General features: G+C 48.2%; 1 protein-coding gene across 6 annotated transcripts in view; it reads right to left on the bottom strand.

Annotated features, from left to right (window-relative positions):
• Window positions 1-25,585, bottom strand: part of LOC147603427 (sucrose nonfermenting 4-like protein) — a 103,080-nt gene extending 77,495 nt beyond the window's left edge. The window contains exons 1-2 of one of the 6 annotated variants that reach the window (XM_086796896.1): window positions 25,082-25,585; window positions 12,930-13,006 (exon numbers count right to left, since the gene is read on the bottom strand). In XM_086796896.1, the coding sequence (XP_086653022.1) occupies window positions 12,930-13,006; window positions 25,082-25,200 (196 nt within the window). In that variant the 5' untranslated portion in view covers window positions 25,201-25,585. Of the gene's footprint in view, window positions 1-12,918; window positions 13,007-25,081 lie in introns of all 6 variants that reach the window. The other 5 variants (XM_086796894.1, XM_086796895.1, XM_086796899.1 and 2 more) reach the window with 5 other exon arrangements.
• Between the last annotated feature and the right edge of the window lie 2,357 nt (window positions 25,586-27,942).

Here is a 27,942-nt window from a genome sequence, read left to right as displayed (position 1 = left end):
TGGGAAAGGACTGCTGGCGGGCAACGCTACATCTCATGTTTTTGGAGACTGAAGGCTGGTGGGTCTGCGCTGCTGGTCATCTGTTGCTTTTTGAAAAGAGTTACAGGCAGGCTGTGCTGCAGAGTGTACACGCGCACCTTAATACCTCCTTCTGCATGCTTTTTGGAGACTGAAGGCCGGCTGCTGTGCTGCGCTACAGGACAGAGACACAGGCCTCCTCTCTCTCTCTCTCTCTCTCTCTCTCTCTCTCTCTCTCTCGCTTTTGGGGGACAGGTTGGCTGCTGTGCTGCAGAGTATACAGGCACCTGCAGAATCATCTCCTTCTCTTCTCCTTTGCTTTTGGCAAATAGCTGACTGTCAACTGAACTGCTATTCATATAAACAATGCTGGACATAGAAGCGTGGACTGTAGGAGGACGTACAGGGGCTAGACATCAAGTTCATCCACAGGTGTTCTCTCTCGGCTGCAAGACAAGAGGGCAGGACTGAATGGGGCTTTTCCTCGAGCCTTTCCTCTCTTGTCAACAGCGAGCAAGTGGGACTCCACAAGGTGTCATATTGAGTCTCTCTTTTCACTGGCTCGTGACTGTTATGGAGTTGTTCTCTCTGGTCCTTTGTGAGAGGAAGGGTTTGGCAGTTCAGAGAGTGGAAACAGGGCAAAATTGTGGACTGATTTAGAAGAGTTTGTGGATTGTTTTCATGGCTGAGTTTGTGGCTATGTGCATGGTTCAATCAAATGCATATTCAAGGCCTCATGGATGCACTGTCTTAGCAGATTAGAGGAGATAACAGTGTGGTGTTTTTGGGACACAAGGCTGTGTGTGTAACCTCTATGCTAAGAGGTCCAGAGGATTGGCAGATTGGACATGCAGACATACGAGCCATGAATGGCCATGTTGTAATCATTTAAACTTTTCCATTGAATTTGAATAAAGAAATACCGAATGGGGCGCCAAGCTTTGGGGCCAACAAGTGTCGTTCTCTTTCATGTGTTGGAGCACTCTAGCTCCCATATAATTGTTTTATTGGCTGGACTACAATTGGATTGGGTGACTGCTAGTCTACCGCACATTGGTTTCTACCAAAGGCCGCATAAAGACTCAAGTAACAAATATGTCGCAGATGATAGAGAATGCCATGACGGCAAATGCGTTGCTCACTGGAGTTTCAACTGGATTTAAGGACAACAAAAGCAATGGCAAGAAAACTGAGAAGTCAGGGCATGCATCGTGTGATGCAACAGTGCCTGCCAAGAAGCGGCGTAAGAAGTTACCAATGCCCAAGAGAACTCCTGAGGAGAGACAGGCTTTGATGGATGCCAAGAAATGCTTTTTCTGTACCGAAGAGGGACATATATCTTTCAATTGTCCCAAGTGTAAGTCCCACAAGGACTCTGACACTAAAGTGGAGCACAAGTCTAAGAAAGCAAAGCCTTCTGCAAGATTAGTTCCTGATCTTGTTGGGGAACAGCCACGTGGTGAGGAGACTAAGTTGTGCAGGGCATGGGGGCAAAGTTAGAGATCAAAATGCTTTGATTTTCTTTGACACAGGTGCTAGAGCCAACTTTATCTCACCAGATTTGGCTGGCAGATTGGGGATCCGTGTAGAGGAGATGGGTCCTTTGTATGAGGCTAATATGGCTTGTCCTGGGTGTGCAGAACCCGTTACCCCTATTATTGGGAAGCTGAGCTTCATGTGCAGGGTTATGTGGACAGTGTATCATGCCACTTGATGGGTGTGATGTTTTGTTGTTGGGTATGCCATGATGTCATAGAGTACATGCAGTGGTGGATACGTACAACAGCAAGATTACTTTGACTCAGAGAGGGAAAGAGCATATTTTGGATGTAAAGCTTAAAGGGGAATCTGTTCCTTTTGTATCGGCTTCGGCCATTTCATCAGTAATGAAAAAGCATCTTTCCACGTACTTGGTTTTTGTAAAGGATGGAAAAGATGATGAATCTAAATCTAATTTATCTATGTTAGATAAAGACACGACTGATTTCCTACGTGAGTACCAAGATTGTTTTTCTGAGTCATTGCCAAGAGAACTTCCTCCAGAAAGGCCAGAAGATCATGCTATTGATCTTATTCCGGGGAGTACCCCACCAAATAGACCGCCGTACCGTGTTAGTGCAGCTCAACAAGAGGAAGCCAAATACAGGAGTTGTTGAAAAAGGGGTTGATTCAACCTAGCTCATCACCCTTTTGCTCACCTGTGCTCTTAGTGCAAAAGAAAGATGGTTCTTGGCGCATGTGTATAGATTACAGGGCGCTAAACAAGAACACCATCAAGAACCGATTCCCTATTCCGAGGATCGATGACATATTGGACCGCTTACAAGGCTCCACAGTCTTTAGTCAGATAGACTTGAAAAGCAGGTATCATCAGATACGCATTAGACCCGAGGATGTGCACAAGACAACATTTTGGACCACCTTTGGACTATATGAGTTCTTGGTCATGCCCTTTGGCTTAACAAATGCTCCCGCCACCTTTAACAGGATGATGGACAGGATTTTCCGGCCTCATCGAGCGTTTGTGGACACATTCTTTAATGACATGATTGTGCATTCACACTCAGAGAAGGAGCACAGGAAGCATTTGGCCACAGTGTTTGAAGACCTCCGAAAGCATAGGTTGGTCATAAATGGCAAGAAGAGTGAGTTCTTCTTGGAAGAAATACACTTCTTGGAATATATCATGTCTAAAGATGGAGTCCGTATGGATCCTTCGAAAGTGGAAGCAATTCTCAATTGGCCACATTTGAAGACCGTGCATGATGTACGCAGCTTTTTGGGATTGTTTTTTATTACAAGCGGTACATACGGTATTTTGGTGAGATTGCTTCGCCCCTTCATGCTTTAACAAAGAAGGGAACTCCGTTTCGATGGGCTGATCGGAAAATTATGTGGGAACAGCATTGGGGCAGTTCTCATGCAAGAAGGACATGTGATAGCCTATGAGAGTCGTATATTACAGAATGCCGAGAAGCATTCACAGGTCTATGAGAAAGAGATGTTGGCTGTAATTCATGCTCTTTCTACATGGAAACACTATTTGCTTGGGGCTGATTTCACTGTGCAGACAGATCATCAGACCTTCCGTTATTTCCTCACGCAAACTAAACTTTCTGAGAAGCATATGAGATGGGCCAACTTTTTGTCTATGTTCCACTTTTAGATTGTACATGTCGAAGACAAAAGAATGTTGTGACAGATGCTTTGTCACACAAGCCACATGTCTCAACAATTTCACTTGCTTATCATCATGAGCTTGATGAGATGAAAGAGCAGTATGCCCAGGATGAGGATTTTGGCAAGGTCTATGATCAAATGTCTGAGGGTCATCGGCATGATCATTATACTCTTAGGGATGGCTTCTTGTTGATGCATAGTAGACTGTGTGTTACCAGGCAGTTACAACTCAAGGTTATGATTGAAAGTCATACTCCACCGTATGCAGGTCATAGAGGCATTGACGCCACGGTAAAGACAGTTGAGGCTTTCTTTTTTATTGGCCAACCTTGAGAAGAGATATTGATGCTTTTGTTAGGCAATGCATCCTATGTCAGAAGGTGAAGTTTACGGTGGTAGAGGCTAGTGTACAGCAAGAGAGCCTCTATTAATTTTTTTTTCCGAGAAAAGATCCTTTCATTAGTTATATAAAAACGCCCGAAGGGCTACAAAAGATCTCTCCTGCTCCTAAGAGAGAGAAGAGCAGTGAATACATCATGGCAGCCCGGGAGACTCTCCCTAGGTGCTGCAAAATACAAGCATCAGTATAAAAAACTGAGCGACTAAATCATACAATAGGGGGGGGGGGGAAGAGCCAAACGGTGGCCTGTAGTGCCAACGGGGGGATCCCGTGTGTAAGGTGTAGAACAGGCCACAGTGCCAAGTGGTGTGAAAGGCCTGGCGCCGTAAGATCGCCTCATCCGAGTCTCCCCGGATGCGGTCGTACTGTCCTCGCAGGGTGTGGATCAACTCCTGCCAAATCCCCCGAACAGTCTCTGCTGGTGGCTCTAATCTCCCCTCAAAGGCCGTAAAGCACCGGGCCCTCCAGGTGAACCAGATGGTGAGGCTGCTGAGGAGCTCCCATCGTAAATCCCTCTCCTGTGTCCAACTGGCGGACGAGAAATCCGGTGCCGGAACCAGGCGAGGCTGGCCCCTAATAAATCTGATGGCCTGACTGCCCTGCTCCATCTCATAGCCCATAGCAGGCCCTGACGAAGTCGACCAAGCAGCGGCACCCCACGTAAACATACCCTCTGGAGAGAGGGGGGCCAGAATACGCAGTATCCGCAGCCAAATCTGCTGTGCCTGAGGGCAGTCCCAAAGGCAATGTCTCTGTGTCTCCATAGGGTAGCCGCATCGGACGCAGGCCGCCGGAAGACCGCTGTAAACAAGCCAAGTGCCAACTGCTGAGCCCCTGTGGGCGACCAGCCACTGAAAAGCCGAGATCCTGCGGGCCTACCGACTAGCCCAGAGCCGAGCCCAGAAATCCTCCAGGAACTCCTGTGAGAGTCCCTGCAATCGCCAATGCCCCGCTGCCGCTGGAGAAACCGTCCTCCTCGCCGTCAAAATATGCCGTCCCAGCCGAACAGTATACTGGAAAAAGGTGATCTCTGTGGCCTCAAGGGATGCATAAGGATCATGCCACTCGTACTCCCTGGGGTCCCACTGTAGCCGGGCCAAGGGGCGCGCTGCATATGCCCATATGCGCCAATCCGGGAGCACATCAGCAGGGTCGGGGTCAATATGCCACTTCCGAGAAGCGGCAGCCACTACCCGAATCCTCTGGAAGGTGCACTCTGCAACCAAAGGCGACTCCACCTCCACTCTCTGGAGTCTGCCCTCATCCTGAATCTCATAGTAGAGACATCTGCCATCCTCAGTGCTAGCTCTGACAGCAATCAGGATCTCCAACTGCGTAAAGGCTCCCATCCACCGTGGAGCCACTGGCTCGAGAGGTGTGAACCACTCCTCTGTAAGTGCCTCCTGAATATCATCCCTCATAATCAACCCCCCTCTGAAGTGACTCAGCCTCTCCACCTGGATCTCCTCTGGTAGACTGCAGAAAGCCTGCCAGTCTCCAAAACTACGAGCTGGGCCTGCCGCTAAAGGTCCCCAGGCTAGACGAGGCCGAGAACCCAGCATATGACCCTGCTCCGTACGAACCGCTGGGCTCCAGATGAGCGGCTGCCTGGCCCGCTCCTCAACACAAGAAGGAGGCCGCTCAGAGAGCCCCGGTCTCAGCAGCTCCCAAGCTCTCAGGATACTCAAAGCAAATCTGTCCTCCCATCCTCTACTGAGGCCTGTCCTCCTCATCTCTATGAAGATCCAGCGAATCTCTGGTGCCCAAGTACCCCCTTCAAGGGGCGCCCGAGCCTGCAGTCGCTGCAAGAGGAGCTCTTTCCAAGGCTCAGCGCCTGGAAGTAAACCACAAACAATAAGCTTCCCCAATAAGACTCTACTCTGATCGACTGGATCTATAATGCCCAAACCGCCCTGAGCCAGCGGAAGTGAAATAACTGCCCATGCAACCTTTGCCCGAGCTGGCTGACCGTCCCGCCCAGACCACAAAAAGTTCCTGATCAGCCTCTGTACCTGGCTGATGCAAGAGCTCGAGAAAATCCAGCAAGACGTAATGTACCACATGGTCGCTAACAGCACCTGATTTGCCACCACCACCCTCCCAGCCAAGGATAGTCGAGCTGTACTCCAATACAATAGCTTCTTCCGAATGCTCAGAAGAAGCGGGGCAATCTGCTGCTCAGGTGACAAATCGAGGCCAATCTGGCATCCCAAATACCGCACTGCTGTGCCTGGAGGAATCCATCTAAAACCGGGGTCCGGGCTCCATGCCGGAGTGGGAGCACTACTGATCCAAAAGGCCACTGTCTTGCGCCAATTGATCAATGCTCCCGAAGCTGCACTAAAAACCTGGAGCGACTGCTCAGCCCGAATAAGATTGGCCTCTTGGCCATGCAAAAATAAGCCCGTGTCGTCTGCAAACTCAGCATCAAGCAAATCCTCCCCCCGGACTGGGAGCTAAAGCCCTCTCAAACCAACCTCCTCTGCCGTCAAATACATACTCATAGCCTCCGCAAAGAAGAGAAAAAGGAAAGGGGCGAGAGGACACCCCTGACGGACTGATCTGGTCAGCTCAAAACTCGGCCCCCGTCCTCCTGCAATCAGCACCTGGCTGCGAGCTGTGGAATACAAAGCTGCCACCCCTCTGATCCATCCTGGCTCAAAGCCCAGGCGAAGCATAGTGCCCTCTAAGAATCCCCAATCAACTCTATCGTATGCCTTCTCAAAATCGAGAAGCATCACGACCAAGTCCTCGCCAAGAAATCTAGCTCGGGCCGTCGCCTCCCAGAAAGTAAAGATGTTGTCAAGGATACTGCGCTCCTTGACAAATCCTGTCTGAGTAGCATGAATCAACTCCCCCAGGAAGGGCTGGATCCTCAAACTCAAGGCCTTTGCTAAGACCTTGTAGACAGTATTGAGAATCGTAATAGGCCTCCAATGCCGAATGTCATCTGATACTCCCTCCCCCTTGGGGATAAGATAGATCAAGCCCTCTGAAAAGCTCTGCGGCATCACCCCAGTGTCCAAAACATGCTGAAAGCCCCTGCGGAGGCCTGGCCCCAAAAGGTCCCAATAGCGCATAAAAAAGGCCGGCGTCAGTCCGTCCTCCCCTGGGCAACTATGTCGCGGCAGGACCCTCAAGGCCTCGGCAAGCTCAATCTCTGACAGAGGCGCACCTAGAATTGTACGCATATGGTCTGTGACCCTCCTCTGCACATGGGCCCACACAGTCTGTCTGCAAACATCTCGATCCTCAGTGGCTGGCTCCGCTGAAAGCAGGTCACTATAAAAAGCAGTGGCAATGGCTCTGATCTCCCCGAGCTCAGTAGCTACCGATCCATCCGGTCTACCAAGCTGGCGGACTCCTGCTCGCGCATGCCGGGGTCCAGTGATCTCAAAAAACTCCCCAGTCACTCTATCACCAAGCTGCGTCCACTGAGAGGCCTGACGACGATAGTAAAACTCATGTCTCTGCTCCTCTACCTCTCTAACCTCCTGGCGTGCCTGGCTCAACTGGGACGCCACCCACTCACATGCAGGCTGCTGCTCCTGAAGGCGCTGTAGCGAAGCAAGGCTGCGTCTTAGCCATTGCTCCCGCTCGCGAATCTCTCCCAGTCGTGTCAAAGCTGCAGCGTGCAGAAAAGAGCTAAGATCAGTGAGTCCCTGGGCACACTGGCCCGCTGCATCCTGGTCAGAGCACTGACTATCATGCCAGATCCTCTCAATATCCTCAGCGAGACTGGGATCTGCAAGTACCCTCTCTGGGATCCTCAACTGCAAGCTGGGCTCCCGTGTCCCCTCCTCCAATGTCAATATAACTGGCGCATGATCTAAAAATGAGGTGCCAGCGAGAATGCCGACAGAGCCCCCTCGCTCCCCTAACCAATCACCCACATAAAAGCGATCAATCCGTGATAGATTAGTCCCTCCCTGCCGGCGATCCGACCGAGAGAAACTAAGACTGTCCTGAGACCGGGAGAAAGCCCCATGCTGCCATGCATCAGTGATCCTCAGTGACATGCAAAACCGGTCCCAAGCTGCAAGCTCCGTGCCGTGCACTGTAACATGACTGCCTCCCACCCTATCTGCCGGGTCCTCAAGCATGTTGAAGTCTCCCCCAACACACCAATGTGCGGCCTCTGGCAATGCATCTGTAACCTGAGTCCAGAACTCTGCTCTGGCACTAGCATGATTGGGCGCATAGATGTTGAGCACACCCAATAGCTCATCATGCATCCTCAGAATGACATACTGTGCTCTACCAGGCACAATGATCCCTCGATCCACAATGGCCTGCCACCATACATCTGCAATAACCATGCATACTCCTCCCTGTCCACCCAAAGGACCAAACCCTGCAGACCAAAAAGTGTCCCATCTACCAGGCATCACCGAACCATATCTCCGGATCCTGCTCTCACCCAAGTGGTGCTCCTGCATCATCAAAATGTCAATGCTGCCACCAACCAGGCATCTCTGAAGCTCCTGCCTCAAGCAACCTCGATAGCGTATAAAGTGTGCTCCGCCAAGGCCCTGTACATTCCATGAGATGATCCTCATGGATGCCCTGCTGAGGTGGATGCTGTCTCAGCCGTGCGGCGGGCCTTCGCAAGCGGCTTGGATGGAGAGTAGTCCCCATCCGAACGGCTGCGAATCTGCCCACCCGGTGTAATGCAAGAATCCCGGATCAGGCGCCAGTGGCTGTGGCCCATGGCGACTGCCTCCTGCTCTGACAGAGAAACCTCGTGTATACTCACGTATCCAGGGTCGCGTGCCAAGTCTGCCACTATGCGCACGACCAAATGCCGAATCCCTGAGGTATCCAAGAAAAAATGAGCCAACTCCCAAAGTCGGCCTATCACATCTGTCACCTCCAGATCGCTCATGTGGTGAGAAAACTCAACTGCCTGAGTCTTCAAAGTGCTGAGAGCGAGCTCTAGAGTCCACTCCCGATCACAAGGTCCACATAGAGGGAACGAGAAGGCCACCGCTGAGTCTAGTGCCTCCTCCCCGCGGGCCGGAGGTATCACTACATGGACTCGAATGGGCGCTGGCTCGTGGGGGCCCTCTGCTCCAAAAAGCCGTGTAAAGGAATAATCAAAGGCCTCCGAGCACTGTCTAATGCCAAGGCGACTCAGCCGACTGCGGATAGATGAAATCCGTGAGGCCCTAATCGGCATAGGTCTCCTCTGTGATGCTCGAGCGAGGTCAGTGCTCAGCGCTCTCCGGACTGCAGGTGAGCGCCAGGGAACTGCCAGGGTCTCCCGGGAAGGTGAGGCGGGCGGAGGGGGAGGAGGGGGAGGCGAAGGAGGTGGAGAGGGAGCCGCTGCCGAAACCGGAGCGGAGGCGGGAGGAGGCGAAGGTGGAAGCGAGGCGGTGGGAGGGGACGGGGGTGGGGGGGGTGAAGGAGGGGGAGCTGGCATCTCCTGGTCCTCGGTCGCTGCAGGGGTCTCCTCCTGAAGGGGAGCAAAGCTGTTCCTCACGAGAACCCAGTGAGGCTGAGACTGTGGCTACTGCTGCAGCGGTCTCTGGGCGTGCTGCTGTGACTGTCTCCCTCGGCGGCGCCCCTGTCCAGGCTGCCACTCCGAGGTCTCTGTGGCCTGAGCAGGCGTCCCTGAGGCAGCCTGCCGAGCCGAATCTGTGGGCGGGCCATCAGTAGCCTGCTGCTGTGGTGAGGGTCGAGGTCTCCTGCGAGGGCAGGCCTTGGCCAGATGACCAACCTGCCTGCAAATGAAGCACTGGTTCGGGAGCCCCGAGAACTCCACTCTCTGATCTATCCACCCCCCCCCTATCCTAGGTAGCTGAATGACCTTAGGAAGGGAGGAGATGTCAGACACCAACACTCTGACCGAAGGTAGCCCAGCTGCTCTGGCCACCACTGAAGCTGCTGAGGGGCCCGTCTCTAGTACCGAGCCCACCAATGCTCCGAGCCTGGAGAGGAGCGGAAGATACTCCCGGCGGAGACCAGGGAAACAAACTGTAATATGGAAGAGGCGCTCTCCCTGCTCCGCCGCTGCTGGGTCAAATCCATGCTGCCAAGGTCTAAAGAAAGCCCGAGCACCCCTGATGTCCAGAGGACTCATGGCAAGGACCTTGGCAACGCTCTGGGCGGCCTCGAACTCGATCTGATAATGGCCCCGGCCCAGGAGCAGTACATCCAGGATCTTGCCCATATCTGCAAGAAGGCGAGCCTGAAGAAGATCCCTGATCTCCCCTCTGCTGGGGCGAGTGCCGACTATACGGCAGATGGTGGAATGAGCCTGGAGGCGTTCCACCTCTGCGGTGAGGCTCACTTCCTCTTCCGGCGAAAGAGAAAGCCTGATGGGGGTGACCTCAGGGGCGGGCGAGGGGGCTGCTGATGAGTCCCTCTGAGGCGGGGCGGGAGGAGCCTCCATCAGAGTCTGAAGCTGCGGCGAAGGCGAGGCGAAGGCGGGAACCTGCTGGAAACGAGTTGCACACAGAGAGGCGGAATACGGAGCGAAAAAAGAAATCAAAACCCCCAGGGGGCGGAAGCAAGAACAGGAGGGAGGGGGGGGGAGAGGCGAAAGAGATAAAACCTATAATAATAATAATAATAATAATAATAATAAAAGGAGGGGGGGGGGGAGGGCAGGGGGCTGCGCGCAAGAGGGATGGGCGGAAAAAAACCTACTGGCGGAAAAAAAACAACTGGCGAAGGGGGGGGAATAAGCCGCTGCAGAGAGGAGGAGGGCGCGAAGACAAGGGGGGGGGGCGTAAGGGAGAGGAGGGCGGCGAGCAAAGCTATGGGCAGCAGCGAAGGCAGGCGGAATGGGGGGGCGCAGCAGCGGATGAAGACGGGGGGGCTAAACGATAGGCGGCGGGGGACAAAGAAGGCGGGGGACAATGCTGGCGGCGGTCAATGCAGGGAAGGCGAAGAAGAAGGAAGCGAGGAGGAAACGAGGGGGCGAACAGGCCGGGAAGGTGAAGGGCGCAGTGCAAGAGCGCGAGCAGGGAGAGGTGGGCGGGAGCTTCAGCGAACCAACCAAGCGTCATCAATCCTTGGAGCATATTTGGGTTTCGAGAGCCTCTATTAATGAAGAGAGAGGGCTCCAATTTATAGATTTGGGCCTCCCATGAGTGAAAATGGAAAGAGAAGGCCATGATAACAAGTGGAGAGCCACACAATAGCTTGAGTGACAAGTGTGAGGCCACTTGTCTCACTTTGATCCACTTTCTGACAAGTATGAGACCACTTGTCTTACTTTGATCCACTTTCTTGCCACATGTCCCAATCTAAGAGATGGGTTCTCCCATAATCTTTACCTCTCAAAATATCCCAACTAGTAGACAATCTGTCATAAGCACTTTGCCAACTCTTGGTATCTGCTCAATTCCAGATGTAATGACGCGAACAGAATTTCCATCAGAGTTGGGCCAAAAATAGCAACTCTCCTAAATTTTACGAGTGCGGTCCTTTGTATTCTAGGATAATCCCGCATTCCCAAAGCTTGTACTTTCCAAATATTTAGACGTCTTTGAGTCCACCAGACCCCTTTCACACCTAGAAATGTTCAGGCTGGTGACATCCACTCCCCACCATCCTTTGCCTATCCTTATTATTAGAAGATCTCCAGCTCCTCGCTATGACCGTCGCTTCTTTGGAGGCCTCCACCATGGTTTGCAAGATTATGGGTAGTTGCCCGGCACGTAGACAATTCAAGGATCTGTCACAAGCAAGCCTCCTCAGCATGCCTGGAAAGATCATTGACGTTCACCCCTAGGGGCGTGGCTACTATCTAGTTGAGTTCGATTCGCCTGTAGCTTCATAAAGAGTCATGCAACTAAGCCCCGTCGCACTACATACGGCCCAGCCCTTCTTTGCATGGTGGCAACACGGCTTCGACCGAGCGTCTGATCCTTTGGCTGGCGTCTCAGGCTTTCCTATGCCAGTCTGCTTTCCAAGTCTGAGGAAGGAATACCTTCCTCTCCTCCTGATGATAGGAGGTGCTATCATAAGAGTGATGGAATCCTCCCCCACCGCCGCTTTAGCAGGGATTTCAGCACTTCATATTTGCATTGCCTCCCCGGAGTCCATACCTCACTCCATTCTGCTTCCTTGGCTGTGGGGGGAATCTATTTTACATGGAGTTGAGTACTCTGGCCTCCCATGCCAAATCTTCATTTGGAATCTCCAGGCAGATGAGACATCTTGTCCCTGTCGACAGTCCAGCCCCCTGGGGGGGGGGGGGGACACAAGCCCCCAAAGCACCAGGACGGTTCCTCGGTTGAGACCAGTGCAAGAGAATGGCAGACCACCAGCCTGATCCGACCCACCTCCACAACATAGCGGTGCCGACAAGCGTGCCAAGATCCAAGAGGATTCGGTTGTGTCAAAGAACCATTTCAAGCATTTACCTCAGCAGCCTCTTGAGAGATGCCCCCCTGCGCCCATGCACATGTGAACCTTTCTCCCCCTATTAACCACCCTTCACAGCCCCTTCCCATCCCTCACCCCCCCCCCCCCACATGGTGCTGGGGTAGCCAGTTGATTACAGTTTCTTCCGGTGTCTCCCTGTCGAAGGCAGTGGAATGTTCGAGGAGACAGTGGCTCCCATTTGCATGTGTGGGGCTTTATCACTCCATACCGTCCACCCTAGAGAGTGGCGCAATGATCTTCTCCTTCTCCCAGCACAGGGAATGGAATGGAGCACGGAGTCAACATCCACCGTGATTCAGGGTCAGGCCATAGAGCTCTCGCATCATCTCCACGACCTGCGTATCACTGATGTGCTTACCCACCTCTGGCCTTTCACTCGGATGGAGTTGTGTGGCTCGGGCCTTCAGGACCAGGTAGGGGAGATGCTGTCCTCTAGCCTGGAGGTGCTTCTTTTTGTATTTCTTCATGTTTCAGTGGCAGTACCACTGCTATAATGCATGTATGTACTATGTCCATATCTTTCATACCATGTCCGTACAATCCATACCCCTCCCACACAATCATAAACTACTATTGTATGACCTGTTTCTGCCTTGTGCCATCCTTGCAAGCAACCATTGATGGACTGGCTGGCGGAAACTAAAGCTTCCAAAGCACAGGGTCCATATGAATCCCTTTCCCAGCTCTATGAAAAAAAGAGGGCTCTTGGGTGAGGTTCATACAATAACCTTGATCCCTATCTCATGGTTGGTTTTATTCTCCAATTATGCATTTTACGTTCACGGATATGCACGCAAAAACTCTTGCTAATTGATAGCTTCAAAATCAAGACCTGTCTTCAAACATACAATCCTTTGACCTGCAGAAAAACATGATTCTTGAACAATAATGTAAGCTCATTTATTTAAAAATATTATAAGCACCTGATAGTAACCTGGACTAAGACTGCAGACAACTTGGAAAACGGATGGACGGCCTTCAACGGGTGACATAGGTATCATGTCTTGCCACCTGGAGCATCAAAAAACTAAGAGTTACTTTAAACAGATGTGTCTATCAGTGAAACAAGTTGTATGTGGGATTAAGAAAAGAGCACATGTCAGCAAGCACCCAAACAGTTCTTCTAAAATGCAACAAATGCCTTTCATGCAAGTACTCACAAAACACCATTAAAAAGACCCTTTTTCCACTCATTAAAATATTTCTCATCAAAGAGAAATTGATGTCACAAGCACACACATTTCTACTCTTGGTGCGTGTGGCACTAAAGTACCATGGCTGTACCTTTAGGAAGACAGTTCAGAGTACATCTCCTAAGCAGCCTTACATAAACAGGGACAGTGTGCAACAGCTAAGTGGGTGGAGTAGGCAGGATAGCCACCACATGAGCAGAATCCAACCACAGTTTACCAGATCAGGCGGACCAGTAGTCTAACCTTGCCAACCAGTTGTATGACCTGGCCTGTCGACCACAAGGCTGCCTATTAAAAACCAGGCCTTCAAGTGGCCTACCAGTCTTCTGTTCTCACAAGTACCTCCTTCCACGTCATCTATATCAGCCTTCATGTGATAATATAGTATATCTTAGATAGTAGAGCTTTGTGTGCAAGTGTGTTACCCATTTCCACTCCTCAATTTAGCACAAACTTTATGTACACAACACAATGAGAAAAAACGAACCCTAATGTTTTCACACTTGAGCTTGTAGAGCCGCACACTTTTGGACTAGTTGGGATGCCTTCCTTTTGAACCTGCTCGGGTGTTGATCAGTCTAGCCATTTGGTGTCCACATCTGCCCAGGTTTTTGGGGCTGCAATGGTAGAACACCATCGATCGTTCGTTCCGCAAGCCTGACAGCACCTCAGCTGTCGTAATGACAATATTACCTACTTGCCTAGCCATGATAGAGGGTAAAATCAAAGGATTGTCTAGCATAACTCCACCCCAAGCTCAAGGACAAAACTTTAGTCTACTTGGTGTTACACTATAAATAGTCTCCAGCTCCAAGATACATGGGCCAGATCCATAGCTTGTAATACCCACAAAACAATATGTCGCATACATCAGCTCCAACACTGATATACATGTGTCATGCTAGGGCTACTAATTAGGGTTAGGGTATAACAAAAGATTGGCCCATGCTGTATTCCCTGATTTATAAAGGGACATAATACACTAAGTGTGTAGAAAGGGCGGTGGCACGATGAGATCTAGATTGGCTAAGAGCTTATAATTAATAGCCTGAGGCTAATAATGGCTAAAAGCTTATAAATAAAGCTAGGAACAGGCGTTGGATGCCACATGACCATGCCACTTTTTGATACAAAATGGTTGGCTTTTCTACAAAGGCTGACTTTGTGTCATGAAGTCGTTCAGAGCAGCTCTTCTCCATGATGCCCCATGACGCCATCACTGGTGGTCACAAGGGCATGAATTCAACTTTGGAGAAGCTAAAAAGGTAATATTATTGGCCAAGAATGAGGCTAGATGTGTTCACTCATATGCAACAATGTGATGTTTGTCAAAAAGTGAAAGCTCCTCGTGGGAAGAAGATAGGGTTGTTACACCCTTCACCCAGGACCTTTCCAAGGTATATCGATGGACTTTGTCACAAATCTGTCTCCTAGTCTATGTAAGCATAATACTCAATGCTTAACTATTGTTGATAGGTTCAACAAATTTGTTATGCTTATTCCATGTAGAGCCGGTGTGACCACCAAAGATGTTGCCCATTTGTTCATTCGGCATTGGTATCTGATTGGTGGGATTCCTAGGACCATAGTGTCAAACCGAGATGCCAAGTTTCCTAGTCATTTCTGGAGGGCATTGTTTGATAATTTTGGTACTCAACTGAACTTTTCCAATGCGTTTCACCCACAAACTGATGGCCACATAGAAATCTACAACCAATTGGACTTCAACATGCTAAAGTGTTATGTCCATGATCAACAAGGACTCCTTATGAGGCAGAATTTGGAAGACCATTCGAGTCGCTATTGACCAGAACGTCGTCTTCAGTACCTCAAGCGAACAGATTGACGCAGTCTTACCAGGAGAACTTGGAATCACTTAAAGACAGGTTGGATAAAGTGCAAGAGACCTACACTCGATAGGCCAATAAAGATCGAAGGGATGTGAAACAGGTGGGCAAGCAATGCCCAAAGTTATCATTCACAAGCTTCAGACCTTTTCCTGTCCACAGAAAGATCAATAAGGTGTCAATGAAGTTGAAACTACCTCCAAGTTAGACTATGCACGATGTGTTCCATGTCAATCCCTTCAGAGATTAATGATGCAGCAGAACCAAATATAGTTGACGAAGCTGAAGTGATGATTCCCAAACAGATCCTTTTGCACCGCTTCAAGCATGGCTCCAGCCGAAGAAGACGACAGTTCCTCACGAAGTTTCAAGACTGAGGGACTTACGAAGTGGTTTGGCGTAACAAAGACTTCTCCACCTTTATTGACGAACTATCTGAAGGCTATGCAGCTTCTGTCAAGTTAAGCAGAAGGGGACGTCACGTGCATCCCGCACTTGGATGCCACGTGGACATATTTGATACCAAGGTGCAAGGCCTGGAGTGGAAAGTGGTCCCATGTGAGCCCTAGTCTGGGACGAGTCACCCAAGGTTGCACTCTACACGTCCAAGGTCAAGTGTATGATTCCCGTACATGGTCTTGGTTAGGTGTGCATTGTCCTACACATGAAGAAGTGCCATTCCCGAGTCTCCCTCTGGAATGATGTCAATTGTTCTGAGTGTTAGGTTTGCAGTCGAACACTAGACATTTGTATAGGAAGCATGTAGGTTGCATGTAGAAGGAGGCAAGCCCTTAAGGCTACCCCATAAGAGGGATTGAATCCCTTGCACTTGGGCATGGAGTAGGCCTTAGGCCACCCAAAAAGGGCCAACATTGCCCATGGCCTTGCTCACCAGCCAAGAGAGGCTATGGCCTTGTCGGTCAGCCCATGAAAGGGCTTGGCAGGCTGTCAGGCTGTCGGCCAACCCATTACGGCTTGGCCCAACCAGCCAACATGCCTAGAGGCTAGCCCATGGGGCAACCAAGGCTGTAGACGGCCACGGGTCGTCAGAAATTGGCATAACCCAAGTCAAGGTGCCGAGTTAAGCAATCTTGTGGGGATGGTCATAATTAGGCCATGGTTTCCATATGGCTTCCAAACAACCAGTTGGGGTGCGGACATAATGTTATCTTTCATCTTTGACTTTGCATGGATTACATTGACCCTTCGGTTGACCTAAGGTTTGACCTTGCTGTTCAAAGAGAAATTCGGTTGCTTCAAGGCTGGGTTGTGGGGGGGAAAGTTGGCCATTCCACCTATGATCATGCTTAACGAGGGTTTTATGTGGGGTGTGCTTTGTGGTATGGGATGCCACAATGTATTCCCATGTAGAATCTCCGGGGACTTCATGGATTTCTTGTCTAGGACACTCTATGCTTTGGCATAGTTAACCTCTCGTTACTATGAGGAGCAGTGCTAGTCTATGAGTGACAACAAGATGAGAGACTTTTTTTGGTTGTCTGAGCATTGGCATGTCACTCACACAGGGTGACAAGCTTTATGATTCATCACACGCTCTCTCATGATGGCCAAATGATATTGATGCATATTGATGCATGAGGCAACCTCGGAATTGTACATGAGAGAGATGATAAGTTTGGAACTTCTTGGTCTTAGACTGAATGTCTAGACCAATTTAAGGTTGGATCGTTTGATACTCTAGGATGGACGAAATTCCACGAGGTTATTTTGATTTCACGACGTTGGAGTCATGTGGATTTTTGTAGCAGCGTTGGTTGCCCGGCACACTAAAGTGGTGGTTTTCCTCTAGACAATATGTCTGAGTCCTCAATACTCACAACCCAATGTATAGATGAACAAACCAAGTCAAATTATAATAAGAGCATAGCACGATTACAAGAACACTATAAGCATTACCTGCATTACTCCCAAGAAACAGTTACATGCCCTTCAGTGTACCGGGCACACCTAGCAGTGGTCACAATCAGCAGGATGACACACAAACAACAATGACAAGTGACTACAACACTCAATGAAAAACTTCATGGAAAAGGATGTCTCCCAAACTACATGGAAAGGGATGTGAGGATAAAAGATATCCTCAATGATGAGCTGAGGACCATTTAAATGATTCTTGCGAGGTGTGGTGGAGTCAGTGGACTCATGGAGTCTCCTATCTCTGGTAGATGCCCATCGGAGTGACAATGCGGTGCCTTCAATGCTGGCGCGTGCACCTCTCATGTATCCATTGGTGTGCGCTTCCGGTTCTAGATGGTCCGCCAAATGCTCTTGGATGGTCCAATGGCACAGTCCAGCGTCGGGGAGATCCAATGGGGATGGTCTGGTCAAAGTGATCCAGTGGGCAGTGGGCAACGGGCACCCTTAGTGGCTACTGGTTGCCCACCACTAGAATGCTCACTGTGCTTGGTGAGTAAGATAGAAAAAGAAAGCCGCCTCAAAAGAGAAGGAAGGTAAGTATGACAGTAAAGTACAAGTTTTTTTTTTTTCTAATTTCTTCTACACACACATAGAAAAGTGGCATAATTGCATGCAACGCATGACCCCGAGAGGCGAATGCAAGTGCTGAGCCACAAAGCAAGAGTATTATCGTTGTGCCACCATATTTGTTGTCGGATCACACGTGAGGCATAGGATAGGAAAGATAGAGCAACCGAGATAAGAAAGGGGGAAATAAAGGGTACCAAAACTAATCACCATGAGAGAGAGAAAGAAAAGAAAGAAAGTTAAATTAACGTCTACGGAAGACCCCAAGGGCCTATGAGACCAAAATTAATACAATGGTTACCATGGATATACTGAGCCGTGGAAAACTGAAAGAAAAAGTAAAATGAAACCTCTGACAGTACATGTGATCAACAGATGATCCTGCGTAGTGTGAGATATGTTGTGATCGGCTAATGACGATACCCGCCTCGGCCAAAACCGATCTGATGGTGGAGTGAATGTCCGGCCTCTCTGATGGGAATGTGTCATGTCGGCGGAGAACCTCACGAATCCGTCTCTGTGTGGTGGAGGGTCTTAATGCTTTGGGTCGGGGACATCTTGGCTCGCAAAATGGATCAAACTCTCTCACTCAGAACTCCTTTGGGGCGTGGAGCTACAACGTGGGTACGGGTGGTGGGCTTTGATGTCATAGTAGAGGAACTGTTGTGGGCAGTGGATTCCGATGTGGATGTGTGTACCACAAAGAAATCTATGATGGCTCTCTGTGAGGTGTCTTGTCGGAGCCGGGGCTATCTCTCAGCATGCTGCCTCAACACTACATCCTATGTCATCTGAGCTCCATCAAGTACATGCCCAAGCACCTCTAATCCTCAAACTGTATCACCTGTGTGAGTGGTCCGAATCCCTCTCGGAATAGGCATTGGAATCTCCCCCGTATCTCATAGTAAGCCGGGCAATTGAACATATAATGGACCTCATCCTCTACTGCTCCTGTGATGCATACTATGCATGTCCTCTCCTCATGTGGCATATCCTCAGCTCTGCCAGTCTCTACTCTGAGGCAGTAGGAGGATACCCTGAGCTGGCCGATCGTGATACGCATAGCACGTGACGTGTATCTGTATGTATCCCGGGATCTCAAAGAATCCATCCTCGGAGAGTCTCAAGAAGTGATCTCTGTAGTACTCACACTTCTTACAATCTCTGTGACGGAGACACCCAAGTTTGGTGTATGTGTAGCCCGAGTAGATCTGGCCGATCGTGATACGCATAGCACGTGACGTGTATCTGTATGTATCCCGGGATCTCAAAGAATCCATCCTCGGAGAGTCTCAAGAAGTGATCTCTGTAGTACTCACACTTCTTACCAATCTCTGACGGAGACACCCAAGTTTGGTGTATGTGTAGCCCGAGTAGATCTAACTAGATGATCCGGTTGATCTCCTATCGTGAGAGATCAAGGTAGAGGGAATCAGGCTATACTAAAACAGGGGGAGACGGTCCATCTGTGTGCCTTGTGCATGAAACCACTCGACTACCTTAGTGTACCGTGCATGTGTCGGTAATGATGGCAGCCGTGTCGCCGAGGAGGAGGGCAGTCCAGCTCGTCTCAATCGCTCCCTCTCCCTCTCGCTGTATAATTGCATAGAGGACTCTAGTCTCTAGTGCTAGTCGTGGGAGGCAATCTCTGTCAAGCGTGTATATATGCTAAATATAAGTGACGATCTGAAAAAGGGCATTTGTAACCAATGGGGCCACCCCAAACTCTGCATGTAGAATGTCATGTGGTACAGACGGCTTACTCCTGATCATGCGTGACAACATCATCACCTGTAGCCTCTCTATGCTCCTCCAGTGATCCTTCCCGAGGCTTGGCCCCCAAAAGGTTGTACCATACATAGCCGCTGGTCGTACTAGAGTATCAAAGAGCCAGCAATTAGTGCGAGGTTCTTGGAAATGTGCCCGGAAACACTGTCTCTCCATACGGGCTAGGGAGGCATGCCCCCTCGCAAGTCAGTTGGTGGCAGCTGTGGTCATGCAGAACAAAGGACCTGTAAGAGTGACTCCTAGATATACATACTTGTGCACAACCTACATGGGGGCATCTCTGTATATGAAAGAAAATCGTGAGGCAACTACATAAGATGTGTTGAAGACCATAACCTTGGTTTTGCCCAAATTGACCGTAAGGTCTCTCTCCCTGCAAAATCTGTCCAATGCATTTAAATGTTTCTATAAACCCTCGGCTGAATCTGAGATCAAGACAATGTCGTCAACATAGAGCAATATGGGCACTATTGTCTCAGCCAATGGTGAACCTCTACCTCCGAAACTATTAACAAATACTACAATCTCATCAATGTATAGGCCAAAGAGTGTAGGTGAGAGTGGGAAACCTTGCTTAACTCCAATAGTGCTACATATATCTCCTACCAGGTGCACGTACTCGACCTAGTATTACCTCATATAGTGCCATCACACCCCATATCATCTCATGTGAGAATTGGAACTCCTGCAAGCGTCCTATGAGACGGGATCAAGGAACGGAGTCAAAGGCTTTGTAGAAATCCACAAAGCAACAATACACATGTCTCTTTGAGGACCTCGCCTCCTCTATGATAGCCCGTAAAGTAAAGATATGGTCTAGCGTGGAGAAGGTTCTCCTGAAGCCTAGTTGGCCTGATGCTCTATTTCATCCTCTCTGCCATAAAGCTCATCATGTCCTCTAGTACTGCCCCATAGATTTTGGCCATTGTGTGACCAATCATGATAGCCTTGTAGTTACTTGGGTCCGTGGGGTCTCCTACTTTGTGGATGGGGACAATGGTGTTGGTAGTCCAAGAGGGTGGGAAGCCTTCACAGAGTGCTCGATTAAAAAGACTGGCAAGAATCGGAGCCAATATGTGGAGCCCGTGGGCAAAATGTTCCATGCATAGATCCTTGTGATCTTTTGCTCTCCCATTATGCAGCTTTTTAAGAGCCCTAGTGACATTAGGGGAATCAAAGACATAAGATGATGTAGGCCGACGGATGTGTGACATTTGTGGTATAGGTTGGTTTGGCACATCATACAACTGTCATGCATAGGCTTCCCAAAGGCTAGGATCTGTGATAGGTGTAGGTGCTCTTTTTTCTTCAAGAATGCGCCAAGCTTCTGAGTTGTCCTCGCTCAAAAAGAGCTAGTATAACTCTTGTTCTCGTCAGGCGAGAAATGCCCTTTTTTTCGACGAGTGTGTACGGAAGATGCATTGCATCTTATGTGCTGAAATCAGTCCATGTTCCCTCTCGTGTAAGAGGCGAAGTCTGGTGGTTTTGCACTCTTCATCATACCATCCATTCTGGGGTTGGAATCCCACTAGCAAACTTGCTGTGGAGCATGTGGTGTAGGGGAAGCTGGTATGGGCGGAGTCATGGATGATGGAGGAAAGCTGGGATGTAATGGTAGAGATAGGGAGGGATAAGTCGAGAGCTGAAATGTGGCGGGAGAGGTGGTCCTCATAGATGTGGTCAAGATCATGATGGAAATGAATCTGGGTCAAGGTGGTGACACGGGGTGTGGGTGTGGGTGTGGGCGGTAAGGTGGGGCATGAGATCATGAAAGAAAGTAATGCGTGGTCAGCAAGTATGGGGGGAGGAGGGATGGTGAAGTCTGGGTGGTATAAGAGTGGGAGACCCCATGAGGTAATCCACCGTACTAGTGTCTCCCCCATGCGGAAAAGATGTAAGGCTGTCCGACTGCGGCCATCTCGGCAGCCCATTATATATAACCAGCTCATGCATAGCCCCCATCTCCAAGAAGTGTCTACCATATGGTGTTACATTCCCCATATCTTGGTTGGCCCTCTGGAGGCCCATCTCAACCAAGTCAATTTCTAACAACATAATGGCATCTCCCTGGAAGTCTTAGGTTTGCACTTGTTCCCCTTTTGTCCGTGCATTAAAGTCTCCTAATAGGAGGCCCTCTCCTTGTTGGGGGAACTCTGCAATGTCTGCAAATAATGGCACGTATGTAGTCTCCCTTTTCTCTGTCAACCTGCATGCATATTCTAACTTCTCTCGTGGGAAGTAGCATACTGCAATATGCATCACTCTCGAGCTAGGACTGGCTAATCGCATCCACATAAAGCGAGCCTCCTCATCGTGTCTAACCATTGTGAGTATGCCTCTCAAATGAGGCTGAAACAAGCATGCCACTCCTCCCGAGCGACGCACCCCCCAGTGGTGCGTGTTTGTCCTCTGAAAGCTCACTCCCATGTGTAACCCTCCACTCTGGGTAGCCCTCTCTTAGGGCTTTGATGTGTTTCTGTGTAGAAGATAATATCCCTATCTGTGTAAGTCTTTGTGAAGCCTCCTGTGTCTAGCCATAGAGTTCCATTGCAATTCCATACTACCATCCTCAATGCATCTGTGGTCTCATAGACCCCGCGCCGTCATGTCAGGCATTTATCCATGATGATGACTCGGTCATCACGATAAACAGCCCATTTTCCTGCCTTGCGGGCTTCCATAACCTGAACCATCTCGGCTTTCCTATGTTCCACATGTAGGGGGGTGAGGTCATCTCCAAGGTATATTTTGGTGGTTCGGAGGATGGCCCTCTTCTTCAAGAAAGCCAAACAGGACTCCGTATCTTTGAGCTTGAGGAGGAGAGGCCTCTCCCTAGTCAAGTCCTTCCCGTCGCACCAAGCATCTACAAAAGGGGTGCCAGTGAGGCCCATCTATCTACATAAAGTCTCACCGTCCTCTTTCGGTGGGTTGCCCGCTTGCAAGCCTGTTACTCGCACATGTAGAACCCTAGATTGGCGACGCTTCTCTTCCTCAAGCGTGGCCGTCATGATGGATGTGGCATTTGGGGTGTGGGCTGTTTTCTGCTTTTTCACAACATCAACCCATTTGGAGGTTTCTCCAACCACTTCTTTGGTTGCTTCCATGTCTTTTCGAAGGCCTGCATATGCTCCTCCCGGAATCCGGATTTGGCCTCTTGAATCTCTGTTGCGATTGCCTTCTTAGAGAGAGAGAGAGAGAGAGAGAGAGAGAGAGAGAGAGATGACACCATGAAAGAGAGACAAGGAAGGGAGGTCGCCGAGAGAGAGAGAGAGAGAGAGAGAGAGAGAGAACATCATAAAAGAGAGATGGAAGCGGGACTTTACTAGGAGATAGAAAGAAAGAAATATATATTGAGCGTCTACTAAAGACCCAATGGACCTATGAGACCAAAGTGATACAATAATGTCCATGGCACATCTCATCATGGAATGGAAAATAAAACAGAAAGAAAACATAAACATAAACATAGCTATCTCACTGGGGTGATACAAAACTATCCATGGAAACTCATCATGGAATACTAAGAACATAGAAACATGAGAGCAACATCGGCTCCAAGCAGATCGTATACCACTCTCCAAAATATCAAGCATGGGGCTGAGTAGAGAGAAAGAGAGACCACACATGAGGACACCCAAGATGTGATCCAGTCTGAGAAGGGCATTGGATGAGCAACTCAGGGGCAACAGGGGTTGTTCATTACTCCTGGCATCACCACCCACACTCACCATTGATAGCATCCCTGAGTCGGACAGTTCATGGGGGCTATTGCCATAGTGGCTGGTGCGCGGGGGGGGGGGGGGGGGGGGGGGGTTGGGAATGATTGGTGGAAGGTAGGTCACTTGAAGAGTAGGTTGGCAATGGGGGGATGTGGGAGTAGTGTGGAAGATTGGCGGAACGGTAGGTCACATGCGCGGAAGCTCTATGTCTTCTTTCAGCCCTAAACACCTTTCATAGGAACATCTTGATGCAAAACACAAAAAAGATATGGACAGAAGAAAGAGAGATAGCTGTATTTTTCGGTATATTCATGTAGTACAAAAAGGTACATGGTTCTGGCAGCCATAGGCATGCCACAAAAAGGCGGAAAACCTATCCTACCTGAGCTACTGTGACCCAACACCTGTGAGATGTCAGATACCCAACTAGGAGCCAAGCATTTGCCTTTTATAGGCCTTTGAAGAATAAATTAACTGGCCGACCAGTTCCTTGGACATGAAAAAGTCACTTTCTGCCGACACCATCTGCCAAATGCTCATCTGCTCGCGCAGACTAAAGTCTTGGTCCACCACTATACCTTCCATGCCTTTGATAGTTGCAGAAGCTCCAAAATCTAGTCTTTTTTCCACTGCAAATCAGGATTTAGCCCTGGGATTAGCATGTCAATGTGCATGCACATGGCATCCCCTTCTGCTGCTAAACTTGATGACGGGATTCCAACTTCTGACCCTGGAAACTTTGTAGATTTCACTGATACATAGTGCAAATTTGCATACATTAAATTCGTGAAACAGGGACAACCCTGGCTGGCATGCCTGACCATCCTAGCAGCTAAAGCGCCTACACTCCAGTGTGCTTCTATGAGCTCTCTAAGGTAATGTGGGGGAAGAATCACAGTATTTGTGTATGGCTCCTCATTGCTGCCACCCCTCTTGCTAGGGAAGTGATGACAACAAGGAGAGCAAAGCACATCAGTCCTTAATCTATCTCATGTTGCGAAAGCTATCATGTGGTACTCAAGCTGGTTAGCAACCCATTCCAAGGAAGCTGCTTTACCTAAAAGCCTCACAAAGTCATTTTCCCTCAATCATCTAAACTAGTCTTCTTGGTGTTTGAAATAGAGGTGGTACCGATAGTGTCAATACGTCCTTCAAATCAATAAAGAAAAATGCCAACCATATTAACTTGCTGCTAGAATTTCAGAAATGAGCATGGTGTTCCTCATCAAAGAACAACTGACATCTCTTCCTCAGTGGCACTTGCTCTCCTTGTTGTCATCACTTCCCTAGCAAGAGGACTCAAGCTGGTTAGCAACCCATTCCAAGGAAGCTGCTTTACCTAAAAGCCTCACAAAGTCATTTTCCCTCAATCATCTAAACTAGTCTTCTTGGTGTTTGAAATAGAGGTGGTACCGATAGTTGCAGTACAGTCTGTCAATACGTGCATCAAATCAATAAAGTAAAATGCCAACCATATTAACTTGCTGCTAGAATTTCAGAAATGAGCATGGTGTTCCTTATCAAAGAACAACTGACATCTCTTCCTCGGTGCCACTTGCCAATTTCTGATTAAAAAACTGTTTAGAGGCCAGCTGTTAATCAGCCAGCTGCAACAAGGTTGATCATGGTGATGTTGTTATATGTGAAGCCCTTTTGAGCTTCTCACCTGGTCCAGGTCATGAAAAGGTCTTGGTCTTCATGTCATCCTGTAGCTTCAAGAAAGTCTGGTGACGCAGGTTCAAGAGGAAAAAACCTTTATAACTTTGCCCTAACCTTGGATATAATGAGGTGTTCTCATGGACACTCTGCGGGCTCATCTTTTGGAGATTTGACTCCACGAAAAAAAAAATGGCTGGTAAGAGACTTAATAGCTACAAGACTAAGCTATCAAAAGAGAATAAGGTAAAATCTTTGAGATTCGACTTGACATTGCAACCTTCCACACAGGCTATCAGGGTAATTGCATCCTGGAAAAAGCCTAAAATGCGCAAAACACACACACACACACACAGACTAAGAACCGATAGAAAGTACCTGGTGAATGAACCGCAGAGGAACACGCGGCGTCCGCCATGCGGCCATACAAATCGAGTTGGGACCAGCGATGTGGAGGGCGATCGAGCTCCGGAAGTTCCTGCGGGCTCCGTGGACATTTGAACCCCTGCCCCCCTTTCCCCTTTCTCTCTGCAAAACCTTAATCACAGCTCCATCTGTGAAAAATCACATCCTTCTCTGCTTCCAGCTCCCCATTGAAATCGATCAACTGAACAAACTGAGCCTCTGCAGAAATCAGGCATAAAACAGCTCCTCCTATGCTAATCTACAAATTTGATGGGTCCAAAAAGGCTGCTCTCTTCAGAAAAGTTAGGATTAGGGTTAGGGCTACGGTAATGCGACTGTTGTTAAGGTTAGGGTTTCTGAATCTGATGAGACAAGTGCACAAGAAAGGGAAGGAGAATGAACAGGCAAAAGCGATGCTCACGGTGGAGGGGTGAGCAAGTGCGACAAGCAGACGAAAAAAAAGCAAAATATGGCTAGGCAGAGTATTAAACATCGATACCTTCGATGACTTGGAAAAAATCAGACCCCCCCACGGGCCCTACAATAACGTAAAGGCACATACCTATGGTCTTGGACAAGAAAATGAGGCCCTTTTTGCGCCAAAAAGCTAAAGAGAGTATGTGTTTGGGAGCTCTATTAGAAATTTTACACACACACATATTGCTAGTCCTTAGACTGCTCACATATTTGCCGCTAACATAAACAATGAAGTCTGGTCAAGGATGCTGCTTTGCTTAGCAACCGCACCATCTGTCAAAATAAGAGTTGTCCTTGCTTTACCAGCTATGGCCTTTACACATAAGAAAAAGTTGGGCCAACGTTCCGCCCATCCTGCTCTTTTGCCAACCATCAAAGGCGCATTTAACACAGAGAACCCCTTATTGTTTCAGAGCAACTCGCCCATCAATCATGTGAGCAAGCATCTCCACATTTAAATGTGCATTTCCTAGCAATCTAGCCAATCTACCCACTATTTCACAACCCATTACACGTGTGTAAATGCCCCTTACAAACAAGGGTTGACCTTATTTTTCACTAGTTTAAGTGAAGGTTCCAATTTGATGATCTTATAGTTGTTCTTAGTTTGATTTGTTGGTGGAAATGGTTTGTTGCACACTATGATACATAAGATTCTTATAGTTGTTCTCACTTTGATTGGTTAGTGGAAATGGTTTATTGCACTCTATGATACATATGATTCTTATAGGCGTTCTTACTTTGATTGGTTGGTGGAAATGGTTTATTGCACTCTATGATACATATGATTCTAAAGAGGGACCCCTTGTTCATTCCTTCACATGTAGTAGGGGAGTGGAGCACCCATTCTAATGTGAGGAACTTACCAAAAAAGTGAGTAATGCGAGAAAATTTACCCAAAAGTGAGTGAGTAAGAGCACAATGAGTGCAAAGCAAAAACAAATGAGTAATGAGAAGGGCAAAGAAGACCCACCAAAGTAATCATGTGGGTAAATATTCTCACCTTTAATGACTTGAAAAAAGTAGGTCCTCCTCAATATGAGAACATAACCCTTTTCCATCCCCTCCCCCCCCCAAAAAAAAAAATAAAAATAAAAAACATGGTGTTATTCTTAGTAGTATTTAAGTTTCTACCAATGATATGAAGATGTAATGGAGTTATGGATGGACAACTAGACTAGGGTCATGATGCATAGAATTTAAATATTATTTAAAAGACAATATGCCTCAACCAACACATTATTCCTCTCTTTTTTTGAAGCTAAAAGTAGCTAGCTATCTTTTGCTACTTTAATCAACATGGAAGTACCAAATTTGAGAGTTTACAAAAGGACTTTTGACAGCTCCTTCTCTTTTGAGTTCAAGCTTACACCTTTAAGGTGTCAATACTCCTCGTTTAATTGAGTTCAAAGCATATGTGGATGTGGCAAGCTTTATTCTCAAAGAAACATGAGTGCTCCCTAACCTCTATCACCTCACCATTATTGTACATGGCCCCACTTTATGTTGTAGTTTACTTGTGTTTTATACACTCCCATAAGTTACTTATATTTTCCTAGCTATTCACACTTATGGGGTGCCCAAAACATGTTCTCTTTACCATGTCAAGTATGTAAGCTAAGGCAAGGATTACAAGGAGTTTACAGAAAGGAGTAACAGTTTAGAACATGCTTGTTATTGCATGTTTGCTTTGGCGTACTCCTTCTTCTCTTCTCTCTTATTACACTCTTAAGTAGTTAGGCATGGCATATCAATGTTATCCTATGAGGGTTGCACTTGTGGAATTCGAATGTAGATCAGGAAGAGTAGCTCTATTGATCTAAAAAATGGACTAATTCAATTTAATTCCATAAGATTACTAAGAAATTGTAATATTGTTTAGCTATTTGTGGGGGGTAAAAGCCTTACTAACTTGAGACTAGCCATGATTAATAATCGCTAATAAGAGTTTGAATTCATGGATTTGCAAAGGTGTAAAGGGTATAATCAAGCCTTAAGTAGAGTTGATTAATTTGGATAGCTCAAGGATTATTTTCTCTTCAATAATCTTTCTTAGTTATTCAATAATCTCTTCATATTTGGGTGCAATTATGAGAAATCTAGCGTGAAAGAAGTATACGATAGGTGTCGAGTTTGATGGAAGACATAAACCTGATTATTCATTGAGATGGGATTAATTAATAATCAAGAGTTACCGATTATAATTGTTAAAAAATGAGGGTTAGTTTTACAATCGACTTGGGACAATTGCATAGGGCTACTAGAAGCAAATTGCTAAAGAAGTTGGATGATTGCATACGGTTGCAAAGTTTGTAGTTCTTAATCAAACATTAATGATGTGATTAGCTATGGAAAAA

This window comes from Cibotium barometz, chromosome 64 (assembly GCF_041138505.1).
Source record: "Cibotium barometz isolate CiBa-2024 chromosome 64, ASM4113850v1, whole genome shotgun sequence".
In the NCBI taxonomy this organism is placed as follows: Eukaryota; Viridiplantae; Streptophyta; class Polypodiopsida; order Cyatheales; family Cibotiaceae; genus Cibotium; species Cibotium barometz.
This window is presented reverse-complemented; position numbering and strand designations above follow the sequence as displayed.